The sequence below is a fragment of the Phodopus roborovskii genome, unplaced genomic scaffold (genome assembly GCF_943737965.1).
Source record: "Phodopus roborovskii unplaced genomic scaffold, PHOROB, whole genome shotgun sequence".
Taxonomy (NCBI): Eukaryota; Metazoa; Chordata; class Mammalia; order Rodentia; family Cricetidae; genus Phodopus; species Phodopus roborovskii.
Genome location: NW_026126629.1, coordinates 3,745,646 through 3,763,795, shown reverse-complemented (window position 1 = coordinate 3,763,795; position 18,150 = coordinate 3,745,646). Strand labels below are relative to the sequence as shown.

General features: G+C 42.9%; 1 protein-coding gene across 2 annotated transcripts in view; it reads right to left on the bottom strand.

Moving 5' to 3' along the window:
- The window catches only part of Nek10 (NIMA related kinase 10), a 180,243-nt gene that overhangs the window by 50,209 nt on the left and 111,884 nt on the right, over positions 1-18,150 (bottom strand). For both annotated transcript variants that reach the window (XM_051206811.1, XM_051206813.1), the window contains 3 exons: positions 8,600-8,729; positions 8,024-8,094; positions 4,462-4,675 (listed from right to left, as the gene is read on the bottom strand). In XM_051206811.1, coding sequence (XP_051062768.1) covers positions 4,462-4,675; positions 8,024-8,094; positions 8,600-8,729 — 415 coding nt within the window. The remainder of the gene's footprint in view (positions 1-4,461; positions 4,676-8,023; positions 8,095-8,599; positions 8,730-18,150) is intronic.

Here is an 18,150-nt window from a genome sequence, read left to right as displayed (position 1 = left end):
GTATTCATCTTTAATTGTCTATTATGAAAACTCCCATAATTACAAATAAGCTGAAGTATGGGAGTAAATAGCATGTGCCTCCTGAGATGGAAGTCTGTAGTGTTTCCCATCTATTATTGGCCAACCCCTTAATCTGCAGGGTCCCACCAATTCACCACAGACCTCCTTCCAGGTGTGGGGATCTACCGTGGTCTGCTGATTTCTCTTCCCTGGGGCACTCATTCATAATGAGTTGTGTGGCTGTTATTGATATTAGCTGCTCTGAGACAATCTTCCTCGTTCTTGGAACAATTGTAAAATTGCTTAAGGAAAGCAGAGGCGATGTAAAACACAGGAGGAAATAACACTGGAGAGGACGATAGGACACTGCAACTGGAAAGCACAGAGGAGGCTACTGGAGGAGTTGGGAGGACACCAGGGGTAATGGGACAGAGAGCAGAGAGGGAAGAGAACAACAAAAAAGATAGTTTAGGGCGCCATAATGAAACTCAATTCTGCACATGCTACCTGAAACTTTTTAATTAAAATAGAGTAAAAATAACAACAAATAAAGAAGTCAATGAGAAGATAATAATAACTATGATAAAAATCGATGCCCAATGAGAGTGATGCAGACAAGCTGCTTATTTTCTTTTGATAAGATGCCCTCTAATGTTCTTGTTGGTTCTTCAAAAAAGCTGTGTTTTCCTCTTAGTATTTGATTTCGAAAGGGAAAGATTATTAATGTGCTTAAGATAGTACTAAAGGAGGGGAGTTTTGTGTTTTTAAGGCAGTCGCAGAAGCTTGGTTTGAAGTCAACTATCCCTCGATGGTCCATAAAAACTGATCCCTTCATGAAGCACCTTGTGCTGGATGAGACACTCAGCGAATGTGTTTATTCACGTGACTGGCAGGCAGTGATTTACTGAAGAACTGCCATGTGGGCAAGCCAGCAGCAGACTAGAACCATCCATCTAACACAGGTACTACACATTTAATAGGACTTAAATTGTAGCCACACAGGCAGGACATGAGCCATGAGCATTACAACCACAGCAGACATGTTTTCTTTTCTTTCTTTTGAAATCATTGCTGTGTGTTTGGTAGGTGTGGGTGTTTACAGGTGTACAAGTGTGTTCATGAGTGTGGAGGCTAAAGAACAATCTCAGGTCATTCCTTTCTTTTATTAATTTACCATGTGTGTATGTGTGTGGATACCCACGTGTGTGTGTACCCACGTGTGCATGCCATGGTATGCATGAGGAGGTTAGAGGAAAATTTGTAGAGGTCACTTCTCTCCTCCTGTTATTTGTGTCCCTAGGATCCCCAGTCATCACGCTTGGTGTGAAACGCCCTTACCCACTGAATCTCAGTAGCCCCATCTTATTTTTTGAGGTAGGGTCTCTTACATAACTGGAGTTGAGCAAGCAGGCTAGGCTGGCTAGACAAGGTGTCCCAGAGATTTGCCTTCTACACCTTACCAATGTTGGGATTACAATCATTTGCTGTGTGTCTTCGGAGTGTTGTTGTTGCTATTTAATGCTGTTATTTATACATGTGTTTATCTATACATAATATGTATAGATAAACGGTCCTCAGAAGGGTCCCCTAGTATGCAAATGGAAATCAGGGAACAGTTTTGTGGGTCCGGTTCTCTACATCTGACCTTACATGGATCACTCTCAAGCTGACAAACTAGGGAAGCAAGCATCTCCACCCCAACCATCAAACAGTCCTTGACCAGCAGGTTTTGTCTTTATTTTTTATGTGAGTACTTGCTTTGATTTTCTCTGAACTGAAACATCTCCTGTAGAAATGAGTGGGTAGGCTCACAGACTGTGGGAGTAAATAATGCAAAAATAGCAAGAAGTTCCTGAAGTCAACAAGATTCCCATGCCCTTCCCCAAGATGACAGAAGCAGTAAGATGGCTGCTGGGAAGGGGAAACTCTCCCACCAGCAGGTCACACTAGGAACTGCCATGGTGTTCTGAGTTGTCACCCATGCTGGGACGGGCTCTTTGGTGACATAGTTGCATCTGAATCGTGTCTGCATGTCTACCCCTCCTATATTCCTGGAAGCAACCGGAGTAAATCCACCAGCTCCTCAAGTCAGACTCTGGTGGCATCGTTTCTTTACTGTGCTGTTGGTTGGCACCTGGAGTACAAAGACACTTTTCATTTCTCCCCAGGAGAAGCTCAGCAACACCAGGACAGAACTCAGATCCTCAAGTTTACAAGGTAAGCACTTCAATGATGTCTCTCCAGTCCTGTTTCCCTTTTTAAAGAAAAAGTTTGATCATTTTATTTATTTGTTATTTTTATGTGTATGGGGGTTTTGCCTGCCTATATGCCTGTGTGTCACTTACAGACAGCACCCACAGAGGCAAGAGTGGGGCCTTGGATGACCTGGTACTGGGATTACAGGTGGTTGTGAGCCACTATGTGGGTACTGGGAATCAAACCTTGGTCCTCTGAAAGAGCAGCCAGGTTGTCTTGGCCGCTGAGTCACTGCCCCAGCTCCCTCTCTCCCGTATTAGCCAGAGTCCTGGGTATTTTGTCTTTCCAACAGAAAGCATGCTACTGCAATGCTTATGTGAAGAGTACTGCCTAACTGCAGGTCACGTGGGTTGATAATTTCAGATACCTCTTAGATCACAGACCTACAGCCCCTCAAGATGTAAATTCTTCAGAAAAAAAATATGCTTACAGTTAAACAGAAGAATTACTATCATTCTCATATGTAAGACAGACCCATCTTTCAAACACTTGTACTCTGACTTGTGAAGTCGTGCTGTAGATTTGAACACATTAAACTTGTAATCCCAATATTCCCTGAAGCTGTTAAATAGTACTTCCTCAAAAGTCCTCTCTTTGACTTGAGCGATTGCCCTGTTTTTCTGTCCACAGCTTGAGGGTCTGATGTCTCCATCTGAACCTAACCTTGGAACTCTGATGGGCCAAATCGTGAGGCATTGGGGATTTGCTAAAGTGATCTGAAAAAGGCAAGGCATGGGAAGCAGACAAGACAGAATGATAGACATTAGCTCTGAGCATCCAATTGCTGGAGCTGGGTGCTGTGGGGAGAAAACCATTTGCTGATATGTTTGAGATTGTCCACGGATATATAGCTTAGAAGTGATGATAAATATATAAAATTATCCTTCTCAAGGTGTTTTCTGAAGATAAGAGTTTCTCTTGTTTGATTTTGAAAGGACCCCTCCCACTGCCACATGAACCTAACAGAAAACAACCCTTTCCAATCCACCTGGGGTCTGGCTGAGAGTTTTGCAGTGTTGCACTTAATGCTAGGCTCCAAGATAGAGAGAAACAGCTACATCTCTTTCATCTTGATGTACTAAAACATATAATATGTGTAGAAGGGTGTGCCTCATAGTGCTGTCTAAGTTTATGAAGTCAGGTAGAGAATAATAAGTTCTGCTCCCAGCATGGGGCTCAATAGCAATGACAGCCACAGTTCCACACCATCCCCTCCTACATCAGAAAGCCAGTGTAGATCAGCCTTGAAGTCATAGCCACACTCAGGAGTTAAAGTAATGAAGATGAGTCTCCCCAAAAAGGAAAAACATGGAATACTCAACATTAAGATTCTTGAGTTCCTCCAGACATGCTCACTCTACAACAGTGTTTCCCTTCTCTCTAGAACAGTTCTCCAAAACTCCAGGAGTCAGAGCAGTCTCTTCTCTGAGTCTGACTCCATGCTTCATTTCCTCACAGAGAGCAAGTCTTTAGGCTTGTGGTAAGGAATCAATGACCAGACATGATGACCTGGAATGAGCCTTACCGTCCTGTCACCTTGAGCCCCACCCAGAGGACAGGAGCAGCATTTCCAAGTGCCTACTGAGGGGTGTCGGAAGCAGTCAACATACTGCAGTGGTCCAGGAAAGGAAAGTAGGAGAGAGCAAGAGCATTGCCAGCCGCCACGAGCCCAAAGCTCTGGAATACCCCAAACTACACTCTGAGAAACACTTAGATGCCAAAGCGGTTACAGAAAGAAAAACTCAGAAGTACTCAGATTTGAGGCTTCAACAACACAGGCAGCAAGCAGAAAGCCTATACAGACCAGTAAGAAAATGGAAAGGTAAATGTTGTTCTCTGAGTGAACATACATGTTTATTCTAAAGTGCAACAAGATGAGTAAGGAAAATAAATATTTAAAAGCATTAGGTGCTACATAAGACCATTAGCTTAACATGAGGACTTTTAAGAGAGCTTCCTGACGCTCCAGTTTCACAGTAGACAATACATCATGGATAAGTTGTAGAAAATCAGCAATTCTGCATTACTTAAATTCATTTGCAGAATATAAAAATGAATACAAATATGTAACTATATGATGATAAAATATTTTGTGTTTTGACTATTTTCCTTACTGTATAGGCAATTTTTCCTTAAGACAAAAATGAAGGCCTTCAGACAGAATATTAGAAGGCCTCATGTAGGACCCAAGAGGTTTCTACTTACCTGAGATAGCAGAGCCAGCTCATGGTGACATGTGACAGCATTCCTGTTGGCTTCCATAAAATATCTCTGTGTGCGCCTCCTCTCCCTTTCCAGTTTCTTCTCCAAGGCCAGTTGGGATGTGGATAGGTTGTCTAAATACTTCATCATAACATCTGAGATCATGGAACTAACTTCTACAATATCTGGACGAGCTTCTGCATCAGAAGTGAGGCATCTTGGAGAAGACAAGAGAGAAGAGAGGTCATTGTTGGGATGGCATAGGGAAAGGAAAGGTCAAGTTCAGCACAATTGAGGGGCTATCATAGTGTCTACACCCAAGAGCAGGGACAGGGCAAGCATAAGACACACCTCTGTAATTAGGACTTCAAAAGACATCTGAAACCTGGGGGAGGGACAGCTCATAGCCCAGGGCTATAGGGTTCCATGGCTCCCCCAGGCCTCTACGTGGGCAAAGGAAGGGGTCTGATTGTGTGACTGCTTGCTGCAATTACAGCCAGCTCATTAGTCAGGCAGACAAGCAGAGCCTCTCTGAAGCAAGTAAAGGAAGGACAGTTTCTGGAAGGTCACAATTTTTTTTTTACCATATTCTCTCAATATTAACACATGATTAGTCTGGATCTTACAAAACACAGACAAATACAAAATACAGGCCACTGACCTAGAGGTGTGAGATTTTTTATAGAGCCAAAAGTAAAATCCCACCATTCAGGACTCTGAGTTGGGAGGATCATGAGTTTGAGGCCAACCTGGGTTAAAGTATCTTAAAAAGGAAGAAAAAGAATAATTTTTAAATATATTTCTAAGGCTATTGCTTATTTGGGCATACAAAAGACCTGTTCACAAACGAGACACTCTGAGCTAAAATGAAAAGCTAATGTGTAGAAGTTGATAAAATATAAAGCTGAGCGGATTTTCTTGAGACTGGCTATCAGCATTATTGCTCCTTTTAAGGCCAACAGAGCTGTTTACGCTCACTCATTGTACCTGGTTACTTTCATTTCACTGGGTTTTGCTGACATGGCTCTTACACTAATATTCTGTGTTTTGCTTCTGATAGCAGAATTTCAGGAATACAGGGGTGATTTCAGTTGGGATACACTGTTAAAGACAGTCTTCATTGGAATATGTCTAAACTGCCCTCTCAAATTTTCTTAAGAAATTTTGCTTACGTAACACCACACGTTGAGTACTAATGTTTCTGTGGTTTTAGAGGCAGGGCATAGCATTAGGCACACTGAAGAGAGGACTGTTCACATTTCATCTAGATCCTGTCAGAAGGCCATTTACACGGCATGGAGTCAACACCAAGATGGCTCCACTGTTTGCACTTTAGTTTATAAACTATTGCATGATGGGATTTTAATGCTCTAATTCATCACTACATAGAAAACTTCTTGAGGGGAAAAAGGGTGTGTCCCCTTCACAATGATTTTAGCATTTAAGATGGAACCTCCCTCCCAAGAAGTATTCAGTAAATGAGCAAATGAATCAATGAATGAGTGAAATGTAGCCTAACCCCTAAAGAGTTTATCTATCCTTAACCAACCTTAACAGGCTTGTGGACCTCCAGAAACACACCAGCAGGGGTTCCCATGTAGCTCCATTGCTTGCATGGGTATTTCAAATACATTCTTCAGAGACACATGTGTGATTCCCTAATCAAATATGCATAAAATAATGTTCTAAGGAGAAAAAGCTGGAATATTCCAACGTTGTGCTCCAGTCAGAGATGAGGTGGAAAAAACCCTGCAAGGGATAGTGTTCAGCTATCTTCAGTTCGTGTTTTATGGGGCAGAGTTGGAGGTGGGGTGAGTTATTCCCTCATCCTTGCAGCTGGCTTAGGTCTCTAAGTATGGTGTCTGCTTGGAAACAAAGCAGCAGGCAGCTCATGAAGCCAGGCAGAATGAAACTTACACAGTTGGAATAGTTAGTGCATACAAGGAAACAGTCCTCCTTGGAAAAGAAAAGGGAAAGGAAGGACAGGACAGGAAGCCGCCAGCTAGCACTGTTGCCTCTGCAGCTCCAAAGCACACTGACAGGTAAAAATAGCAAGGCTGCTTCCAGGCAGAGCAGCAAGATAGAGTCTGTTGTTGCTCCAGACTCTTCCAGGTTGCTAAATTATTCTCCCAATTTTCAAAAGATTGCTTAGGAGAGGAAAGTTTTGCTAACAAAATGTGTGAATACACCATGTAAACAGGAAAAGGGAAAGACTATGCATGTTAGAAATGCAAATACTGTGGGTTGTGCCTGACAGAATGTGCAAAAGTAAAGCTGAGGTGCTAGGAAACTCTAGAGACAGGTATGCGTGACTGGAAATAATGCAGGGTTTAAGAATGAATAGAGAATGTTGAATCTAGCCTGGAATGCCAGCAGCCAGGAAGCTGAGGCAGAAAGAGCCCAAGGACAGCCTGGAGAGCAGGACCCTGTCTCAAAACATTTTAAAAAATAATCACTAACTTATTACCAAGCATAGCGGTTGTTTTGTATGCCAAGGTTCTGGCTAGTTGCAGACGACTGGCTCTGAACATGACAATTTGCTGAGTCACTGATAGTTATTAACAACTCTGCTTTTACATAATCTTGCACCAATATTTTGAAGAAAATGAGACTAAGAAAATGGGGATTCTGAAATTGTTTTTCTTCAGTCTGGGCCCCTACCTCATATGGTGACACTACCCACATTCAGGGTGGGTCCTCCCTCATCATTGCAACCTCTCTGGAAACTTTTCCTCCAACAGTGTGTCCCTTAGAAGATTCCAAATCCATTCAAATTGACAACAAGGCTAACAGGCACAGAATTGCACAGGCTGTGGTTTTAAAGTGGGCTGGAGAGCATGGGAGGCAGTGGAGTGCTCAGAGTAGGTTTCTGGATCTGAGATATTTCTGTGTGAACCCACAGGAAGTGAGGGCAAGGACCATGCATGTATCTGAGAGGAGAGGGGTTCAGAAAAAAGGACCAGGAGGGAGAAGGTCAAGAAGGCAATAGCAGGAGCCTGAACAGTAGCAGGCAGATCCATCTGAGCGTGAGGTGATTGAGGACAGTCCCTGCAGTCAGGAGGGACTTGATACTATTCTGGGGGTGTACAGGGCCAACAACCTTTATTAAGCTGCTGTATTAATAGGGAAAGCCTCTCATCTTTTTTGAGGACTTAGTACAAAATATAGTATTACTAACTTTTAAAAGTACCTGTAGTTTTATCATTGAACACAGCCCCTTTAGCTTCCATGTTCCTTTTTCCCCATATTAGTGCATATTTTACTTATTTCAGAAAAAAATAGATTTTCATACTATTTGTTTTACTTCACACTATACACATTTTTATGCTGATAAAAGGCCTTATAGATAGGCCTAATAGCTGTACATCTCTCTCAAGTCCTTCTTGGATGTCGCAGTGGTTTCCAAAGAGCCACTATTACTAAGGATGCTCAAACATCTTGATAGGGTTGGATTACCGGAGGGACGGGGGAGCTTTAATGAGCATTTACCCATAGGTAGTGCATCCATAATGACACAGAGATTTTATGATGGTAGCTATGTGTTATAAATTGTGAGACTATTTACCTGCTAATGGTATCTGTCACTTTTTCAGAGTAGATGCCTTCTGGCACTGGTTCATACACCGCCTCCACTATCTGCAAGACAAACAGAAAACAGCAACAGGGTCAAAGAACCATGCTGTCTGTGATCAGACATTCACAGCTACAATGTAGACTGCTAATAAGTTAATACATCTTCACACACAAATTTTAATAAGGAATGAAAATATCCCAACAAATGAAAATCAATGCCAGTTAGACAGTAACACATGGAATAATATAATATGATGGCCTGTGGACCTAAGACAGGACTTTGGGATGTAGCTCAATGTCAGAGAACTTTTCTAGCAAGTGGTAAGCCCTAGGCTCTATTTCCACCACCACAAACAGTAATCAGAATATATTCTGATTTTATATGATAAATTAATACAACAACTAGGAATATACATGTAGTGTGATAGATATTTAGATGAGAGATAAGATAGACTGGGTTGTGTAGGAAAATAAACAATGCATGCTCTGACAGCTGTGTACATCACAAGGATAAAGAACAGGGTGTGGCCATTAGCTATAGGGAGCCCTTTTGTTCCCTGTGGCCTACTTTAGTAGCCAAGGAGAGCATGTTGGTGCAACAGAAGGGAGGACTCAGGGTCGCCATCTGATAAAGGATGCAGCCTGCAGCCCAGACATCAGCCTTCTCTCCATATGGCTCACTCTTCAGGACCTCTGGGCTGAAATACATAAAGGATGTTATGACATACTCAGGAAATAAATTAGCACTGGAAGAAATCCAATTTTCACATTGGTGGTATAGATATAACAAGCAAGTAAATGGACATTAAAATGACTCCTAATGACTTTGCCCCATACCTATACTTCTTTCAACCCTTCTCAAAGAAGCATCTCCTTGCAATAAATAGCAATTAACACAAAGACCTTCAACCAATCAATTTACAAATAATAATAGTCTGTGGCACAGGGATCTTCACAGAAGCAGGAACAGAAAGATTGTAAGAACCTGATGCCATAGATAATACCTAAGAAACAGTTGTTTCCAGACTCAGCAGGGCAGATACACTGATGAACTTTTGCCTATTGGGATGGCATGCACAGGACCTATGCAAGCTACAGCCAGACAGAATCCCAGTATAGAAGGGGGAGGTGGACACAAAAATCCCACCGCTATCTGGAGGATAGTGGCATTTGATAGATGCTGAGAGAGACAGAGTTTTCTCTAATGATATTATACCTGTTAGGTCTACATCACCCCACAGCAGATTCCACTGCCAAGACTAGCTGGGCAACACAAACTGGACTGTATGGGAAAAGAAAAATGAATAATGAAAGAAGAAACCTCAGAGCTGGATGTGAAGGGATGGGAAGTGGGAGGTGGTTATGGAAGGAGGTGGGAGAGGATGAATTTGTTCAAAATATATTGTATGACATTCTCAAAGAATTAATAAAACTATTGTTTAAAAAAAAAAAACACTAGTACTTGAGGGCTGATAAGATAGCGCAATCAATGAAGGTGAATGCCACCAAGAATGATGGTATGAGTTTGCTTGCCAAGACCCACAGGATAGAAGGAGAAAGACTAAATAATACAAGTTGTACTCTGACTTCCACATGTGTCCACCTCCCATCCCTACACACATAGTAAATTTAAAAGTAAAAATTTTAAAAATAAAACAATAAGTATCTGAAATTCTTAATCACTATTTCAAATAAGCATATTAACGAGTCTCTTTAAGACTTTGGACATAACTCAGTAGTAGAATGCATGCCTAGCATGTGGGAGGTCCTACACTCAATCACCAGCACTGCAGAACAAATACATAGTATTCTTGAACTGTATTTGCCTCAGATGAATCCAGAAGCACAACCAAGCATTTCAGCTTGAATTGGCTAGTTTTATGTCAACTTGACACAAGCTAAAGTCACCTGAGAAGAGAAAAACTCCATTAAAAAAATGTCTGTAAGATCTGACTGCATGTCACAAAAAGACAAACATGATATGTACTCACTCATATACAGATTTTAGACATAGAGCAAAGGATCACCAGCCTATAATTCACACAGGCAGAGAAACTAAGATATAAGGAGGAAACTGAGAGATTAATACAAAGTCCCTCACGGAAGAGGAAAGGAACAAGATCTCCTGAGCATATTGGGGGGGGGGCAGTGAGTGGAGAGGGAGTTAGAAGAAAGAGAAGGGGAGGAGAGGAAAACATGTGGGACCAGGAAGATTGAGTTGGTAGATGAATAGGTGAGTGCAAAAATGAGAGAGAGAGAGAGAGAGAGAGAGAGAGAGATCATAATAGAGGGAGCCATTATAGGTTTGAAGAAAAAACTGACTCTAGAGAAATGTCCAGAGACCTACAAAGATGACCTCAACTAACAATCTGAGCAATAGTGGAGAGGCTACCTTAAATGCCCTTCCCTGATAATGAGATCAATAACTTATATGCCATCATAGAGCCCTCATCAAGTAGCTGATGGAAACAGAAGCAGACACTCACAGCTAAACACTGAGCCAAACTCCTGGAATCCAGTTGCAGAGAGGGAGGAGTGATAAGAAAAGGAGTCAAGACCAGGCTACAGAAACCCACAGAGACAGCTGACCTGAACAAGGGGGAGCTCATGGACCCCCAGACTGATAGCTGGGAAGCCAGCATTGGACCAACTCAGACCCCCTGAACATGAGTCTCAGTTAGAAGGCCTGGGCAGACTAAGGGACCTCTGACAGTGGCACCAGGATGTATCCTTGGTGCATGAAAGGACTTTGGGAGCACATTCCCCATGGAGGAATACTTCCTTAGCCTAGAGGCAGGATGGAGGGCCTAGACCCTACTCCAAATGACTTGACAGATTTTGGTGATCCCTCTTGGAAGGTATCACCCTCCCTGTAGAGTGGAGGGGGGATGAATGGGATGGGAGTGGGTAGGGGGTTATGGGAAGTAGGGAGGGAGGGAATGAGAGGGAACTGAGATCAATATGTAAAATAAGAAAAAATATTAAATATATTTAAAAGATCTGACTGCACATAAACCTGTATGGCATTTTCTTAATTAGGAATATGTGGGGGAGGGCCCAACCCATTGTTGGGCCCTCCCTGGGCTAATGGTCCTGGGTTCTAATGAAAAAGCAGGCTGAGCAAGCCATGGGGAACAAGCCAGTAAGCGGCACCCCTTCATGCCTTTGCATCAGCTCTTGCTTCTAGGTTCCTGCCCTATTTGAGTTCCTGTCGTGACCTCCTTCATGATGATGAACACTAAGTATAAGCCAAACAAACCCTTTCCTTCTCAAGTTGCTTTTGGCCATGGTGTTTCATCATAGCAATAGTAACCCCAACTAGGACACAGTTTAAATGCTAATACCCACAAACCACTCAGGTACCCATCACATGTCCTGAGGTCATATTCTTCTGGCAGACACACTTTCTCCTTAATAGATGGAACTCTGGCTCCCAGCATCCCTTTTTGTGTTGTAGCTTCTTGCCCAGATCTGTTCAGCACCCAGGGTTGTCTCCTGTTTCAACTGTGTTTCTAGCTTTGAACACAGGGGTGTGGAAGTGGCATTATCAGGCCCAAGTCTCAGCTAAAGAGTCAGAGAGTCCTTCCATCTGTCCTTTGAGGAACTATTCCAGTACCAGAAGTAGATGTCCTAAGTCATTTCTCCCCTCACAAGCTGCCTGCCACAATATACACAGTATAGACCTTCTCCAAAGAGCCCGTAAACTAGGACCTGAAGTCTGTTGACACACAGACCTTTATGTGTTGAATGCATATTGTTGAAGGTCATGGAGATTCTGTGATGAGTAAATATGCAGGATTACAATGGGAAAATGTATGGATGTGGCCTCTTCCCTTTCTAGCCATCTGGTTATAGACTAGGATGGGAGCAGGACCACTTTCACATACACTGTGAGACGTGATAGTATCCACCTGGGTACCTCTTCTGAAAGTGCCATGCAACTTCAACAACCTGTAAGTGGCACTTATCTGAGAGGGTTTGTAGGTTTGGTGTTTTAATTTAATTTAGTGTGATGGGATGTAGCTCTGTTAGTAAGATTTAGCACCCTGTACCATGTAGCTCAGCTAGGAATTTGAGTTATGAGGCACGGTGGTGCACATGTGTGAGGGCAGCACTCAGCTTATTTCTCTCATTGTTGTCTCTCGTCTTCCTCGATGGCACCGCACATTCCCAGGTCACAGGCCTGACCTCTGAAGTTGGCTGGGAGATTCTTCTGGTGCTTGAGTTTGGCCACATGATCGACTTTGGCAAAGTGATGCAGGAAAGGACTTGCAAGGTGTTTGCTCTCTCTTCCAGCTCTTAAAATTCCTGTGCACATGGCCACACAGCCTGCAGGCTGAGTGATGAATAGCTACCTCCGCTGCCCTCCCCCACACCAGCCATGCGGCTACAGTGCCTGGACAACACTGTGATTCACAGCCTCAGCTGTAACCAATGCACTTGCCTGCATAGAGTATATGGGTGAGGCAAACTAACCCATTAAAGCCAGTAAGTTTAGAAATAGTCTGCTCAAGTTAACTTTCACTGAAGTTAGCTTTCGTTGGCCTGTAAAGAAATGAGTAAGGTAAAATGATGCTGTCTGATGATGCTTACAAAAAGAGGAAGAGCAAGGTGTGGTGACTCAGACCTGAAACCCTGGCACTCAGGAAACTGAAACTGGAAGATCAGGATTTCAAGAACAGCCTTGGCTACATCAAGAGCTCTGGGACAGCCTGGGCTACCTAATGAGAAAAAAACAAAAATAAGAAAAGCCACAAGGAATGTGATGAAGAGCCAGTTATGTGAACATGTATTGAGCAAAGGACAGGGATCTCTGAGGAAACCAGGCTGGCAGACAAGACAGTCAAACCCAGGACCGTAACTTCTGATTGATAAGCCACCCAGTCAACAATATTTTGTTATGGCAGCATCAGCAAACAAACATAAGTTCTGTGGAAAAGGCTATCATGTATTTTTCATCTTCAAAAAGAAACTAGCCTTTGGGAAATATGGCTGAAGTCATACTTAATCATACTTGCAAATATGTCAGGTGGCAAATATGTGTGTGGCTATTGTTTAGACAATAGCTGTAAAATAATTCATTGTCTTGTAAGTTGAATGACTACATATCGCTTGTGAATTGAATAACCTTCGATTTCTAGCAATGCTTTTGAAGAAGTTAAACAGTACATACACACACATGCACATGCATACATACACACACCTCTCACATACATACTACTCACTCCTAATTTAAGTGTTTTTTCCAACACAAAAGAAATGAGTGTGGAGCTGTAATGATACAACTTTATAAAAAAAAAAAAAAACATCTCTCACATGGAGTTTGGACTCCCCTGGCCCTCACAGCCACGTTGATAATGTACCCCAACATCACTTCAGACCTGCTATCCAACCGTGCATCAGTCTGTTTGACTCTAGCCTTTGAGAAGAATGTAAGAACTAAACTTCCTTCCCTCTAATCCCCCCACGAAATCAGCTCTTACAGCCTAGGCTAATGCAGACAAGTGCACAAGGTAATGCACTTGTGCGCTGGCTCCAAGTGATGTACATGCATGTGTTACAGTAATAATGGTGAAAGCAGACAAGTTGGAAACACCCTGCAGACAGCTTCTCTTGGCAACACTGAGTGCTTCCAGGTCAGCTGGGGTCAGTTGGAGCCAGTGACTTAATCTTTGTAAAACTCTGCTAAAGATTTCTATAAAGTGTGCAAAAACTGTAGTCAATGTACTTTACACACTATAAAACAATTCAAGTAAACCCAAAGGGAGTGTAGTGTTGGGTTCATGTGGAAGAGCTACATATATCTCTCTGAAATATGCCAGTAAACACATAAGCATAACTCATATCCAGCTGCCTCTGAAGAGAGACTGGGATACTATTCTCCTGAACCACAGACACCACACACACACACACACACACACACACACACACACACACACACACATCTGCCTTCAAAGGGGTGATTTCACAGAAAGTAAAGGCAAACAGGGAGAAAAATGAGAAGGAGGCTCCATCTAATTGAGAAATAAAGACAAACTGTTTTAATTTTAATTTTTCATGTGTGTTCCCTTGTTGATATTCAAACAATTAAGCTGCTAATTGCAAGTAATTCTTATTTACTCACTAAACAAGGAAAATAAATGTTGGATCTCAGTAAATGTCAAAGCATACTAGACCTGTACATTATGATAGCTTTTAAATAATTTACTTTCTTCTCAGGGGAACTAAGTGGACAAAATGAGATGATCCATGCTAAGAGCCTTGGGTGCAGGAAGTGAACTCTTCTCTTCCACAGTTGTAACACGCAGTAGCTAAAATTTCATTGTACACACACACACACACACACACACACACACACGCACGCACGCACGCACACACGCACGCACGCATGCACACACACACGCACACACGCACACACACACACACACACACACACACACACACACAAGCTCATAACCTGATGAGTGACACAGAGAACAAAGACTGCCATGAACCCTGCACATGACAATGTACATATATTTGAAATATTCGATGTTTTAGAAGCACTAAGATAAACCAGGCAGAAAAATACATGAAAATGACATGATATACTCAAGTTGTTTTCCACAGAAGTACAGAGTAGCCATTTTGTCACAGCTGTACAATTGCACTAGAATAGAACAAGTCAGTGATTCATATCTAAAGCCTGGTTAGCTACTGTTGGGGCGGGGGGAGGGGATCATGGAGTAGAGGTATCTGCTCTGAAATGGAGTATAATTAGAGACTACAGTAGGAATTCTGGTTAGTTTCATGGAGATGCAGATGGCTGTATGCACAGAAACACAAGGCCCATCAGCAATGTTTACACATCATCAACCCTCTGCTTCTGGTCCCATTCTTCAATAGAAAGAATCAGAGCTCACTTCAGGACTGGCTGGTTCTAGGACTAAGGTTGAAAACTTATAAGGTTATTCAAACCAAAAGAAGCAAACATAACTACCTCATTATGAAAGGACTATGCCATAGGGATGCAGAGGCAGGATATGACATTGTCTGAACAACAAGTAGCCTTCTAATCAAATTGGCTGCCATTAACAACATGTCATAGACTACAGTAAACAACAGCTCTTTCTTCTTCATAGCTCTGGATGGAGAACTAGAGGCCTATGAGTAGTGTGCCAGCCAGTTCAAGTTCCCAGTAAGGTCTCTATTCCTTCCTTGAAGACAACTCTTATTCACTGAGTCCTCTCAGAAGGCACAAGAATGGAAGCAATCTCTCTGGTATCTGCTTGAACACAGGTACTAATCTGACCATGAGGTTCACCCTGTGTGGTAGTTTGAATGTGATTGGCCCCCATAATCTCACAGAAAGTGTCACTATTAGGAGGTGTGGCTTTGTTGGAGTGGGTATGGCCTTGTAAGAAGAAGTGTGTCACTATGGGGGTGGGTTTTCAGGTTTCCTGTGCTCAGGATACTGCCCAGTGAGTCAGTTGGCTTCCTGTTTCCTGCAAGATGCAGTATTCTCAGCACCAGCACCACATCTGCCTGCACACCACCTGTTCCCCATGACAATTATAACAGACTTAACCTGGGAAACTGTAAGTGAACTACCCTGAACCACCCCAATTAAGTGTTTTACATACAAGAGTTGCTGTGATAAAAGAAAAAAAAAAAGAGTTGGTGTGGTAATAGCGTCTCATCACAGCAATGAAAACCCTAAATCAGATGCCCTCATAACAGGCCCACCCATAAATGTCACCATCTTGGCAGCTAGAGCCTCAACGTGAACATTTTGAAGGACCACTCATGACAATGTTGAACTTCTTAACTTATTATTGATGAACTATCAGCAGTTAAATAATCTCACACTCAACCCAGACAGCCTTCTGTGTTTCTAGAAATGGCCTGTTGCAAAGACATGTGCTTCTCCAAGTGGCCCATGTAGGAACCACGTGCTTTCCTGACCTAATCTGAGAGAAGGCAAATACCCTCCAAATCCCCAAACTTTCCCTTACATACAGTTGCTTGTTCTGTTTTATTCTGTCCCCTTTTGCTACAGGTCAGATCTGAAGTGTCCCTTAAAGTCCTACATGTTGAAGGCTTATTCCTCAGCCTGATGCTAGTGGGCAGTGATAGAAACAACACAAAGCTTTGTTGTAAGTGACTGTTCTCAGAGCCAAGCACCATCTTGGAGCATTTAGTCCTGCCTCCTTGAAAAATGTCACCCCAGCTGGGTTTGCTGATGGCTCACACCCCCATAGAAGGAAGAAAAAGGGATAAGTTCCCAATTAAGTGTCCAGCTGTTTTCTGCCTCCTGGCAACTCTGCACATGGCCTGTGGTGGAGCGGGGAGAGGGAAGACTAAAGCAGGTACTCCATCAGCTATGGGAAAGCCAACCCTGCTGGGCCAGGCTCTTCAGTTTGGGGGGAGTGTCCACACCCCTATAAGTTACACTTCACTTATTCTCTGTAAGAACGCCTGATAATGAACTTGGGTAGAATCATGCCTCAGTTTGGCATTGTGACCTATGGAAAAGGGTTAGATGTTGCTTACATCTAACCCCTAGGAAAGAATATTAGCCACAGGCCTCGTATGAGACTCTGGACCACTGGAAGTATGCCTTTGATCGGAACTGTGGGATAAAAGACTCCTCCCTAGTCATTTTCCTGTCCAACACATGAAGTAAATGCCGTGGGACATCCCCTCAACAGTCACTTGCATTGGGTTGGCCTGCCTCTCCTCTGCATATCTTCCTGAGGAAATATTCCCATCCTTTCTCCACCTCCACTGTGGTTTCTCAGGTTGTCACAGGTGTGCCTCAGTAGCTTGTTCCTAAACTAAAGCACTGGAGGACGCTGACCCTGCCTCCCATTTGGACTTCTCTGATGCACTCAGTATCTCCTCTACACCTGGTATTTCATATGGATTCCTAGCTCCTGCTGCGTCCCCCGCTTCACACTAAAGACTCATGCCTATACCTAACCCTCTGGGCATCAATTCGTCCCACAGAAGACAAGATCATATTTGATGGATAGAGATTTCTAAGGACCAGACTATTCAAGATGAACAAGCAGAGAAAAATAACAGGGCTGGGACAAGTCATTATTGAGGATACTGGGAAATTAATGAAATTAGCACTTGGAGAGAAACTGGAAGATGGCCAGTGAGAACGTAGCTCATTGACAATGTAAAGATAAGCGCTGTGAAAGTGGTGCTTGGAGACTTCATAAAAGAAAATGTTTCCCTAAAACATGTTAGAAATGCTGAAACAGGACCCTGAGGAGCTTGGGACATAGTGAGGGCCGAGTGTGTGTAGGCTCAGTTCTTGATTGAAGTAATTCACCTGATAATGTTTGCATCGGGAAAAGACAGAAAAGGGATTTTCACATCCCACTGAGTGTGTTAATTCTGGGTCTATTAACAAGTGCATTTGGTTCCCAGGTATTGATTCTCACTCCCATCTCCCCTGATGGTTTTTAAGAAAGAAAAAGGGGGAGGGGTATGCAGAGATGGCTCAGTAGTTAAGAGCACTTGCTGCTTTTGCAGAGGACCCAAATTTGTTTCCCAGCACCCATATTGGGTAGCTCACAACTGCCTACAAGTTCAGCTCCAAAGGATCTAATGCCCTCTTCTGGCCTCCATGGGCAACTACACTCACATGATACACATAATTAAAAATAAAATAAGTCTTTTTTTCAAGGAAATTAACTGACACATCACTGTAAACCAAGCAGGAAAATAGAGCTAAGGAATCTGTACTATGCAACCACAAAGACCAAGGGTCCTTATGGTAATATTTTGTTTATGATATAACAAATAAAACTTGCCTGAATATCAGGGTGTAAACCTAGCCAAAGTCATAGAGGTCAGGCAGTGGTGGTGCACTCCAAAGAAAAGGGCAGATGGATCTCTGAGTTCAAGGCCACCCTGGGCTACATGGGAGTGAATCAGTCTAAAAGAGAAGCAGAGTTCACACCTTTGATCCCAGCACTTGGGATGACATGCCTTTAATCCCAGTGCTAGGGAGGTGGAGACAGGAGTGACATGGCTGGATGGAGAGAGGAATATGAGGCAGGAGGAGACAGGAATGCATTGCAGTCTGAGCAGCAATGCAGTTGGGAGCAGTCTGAGGTTTGGTTC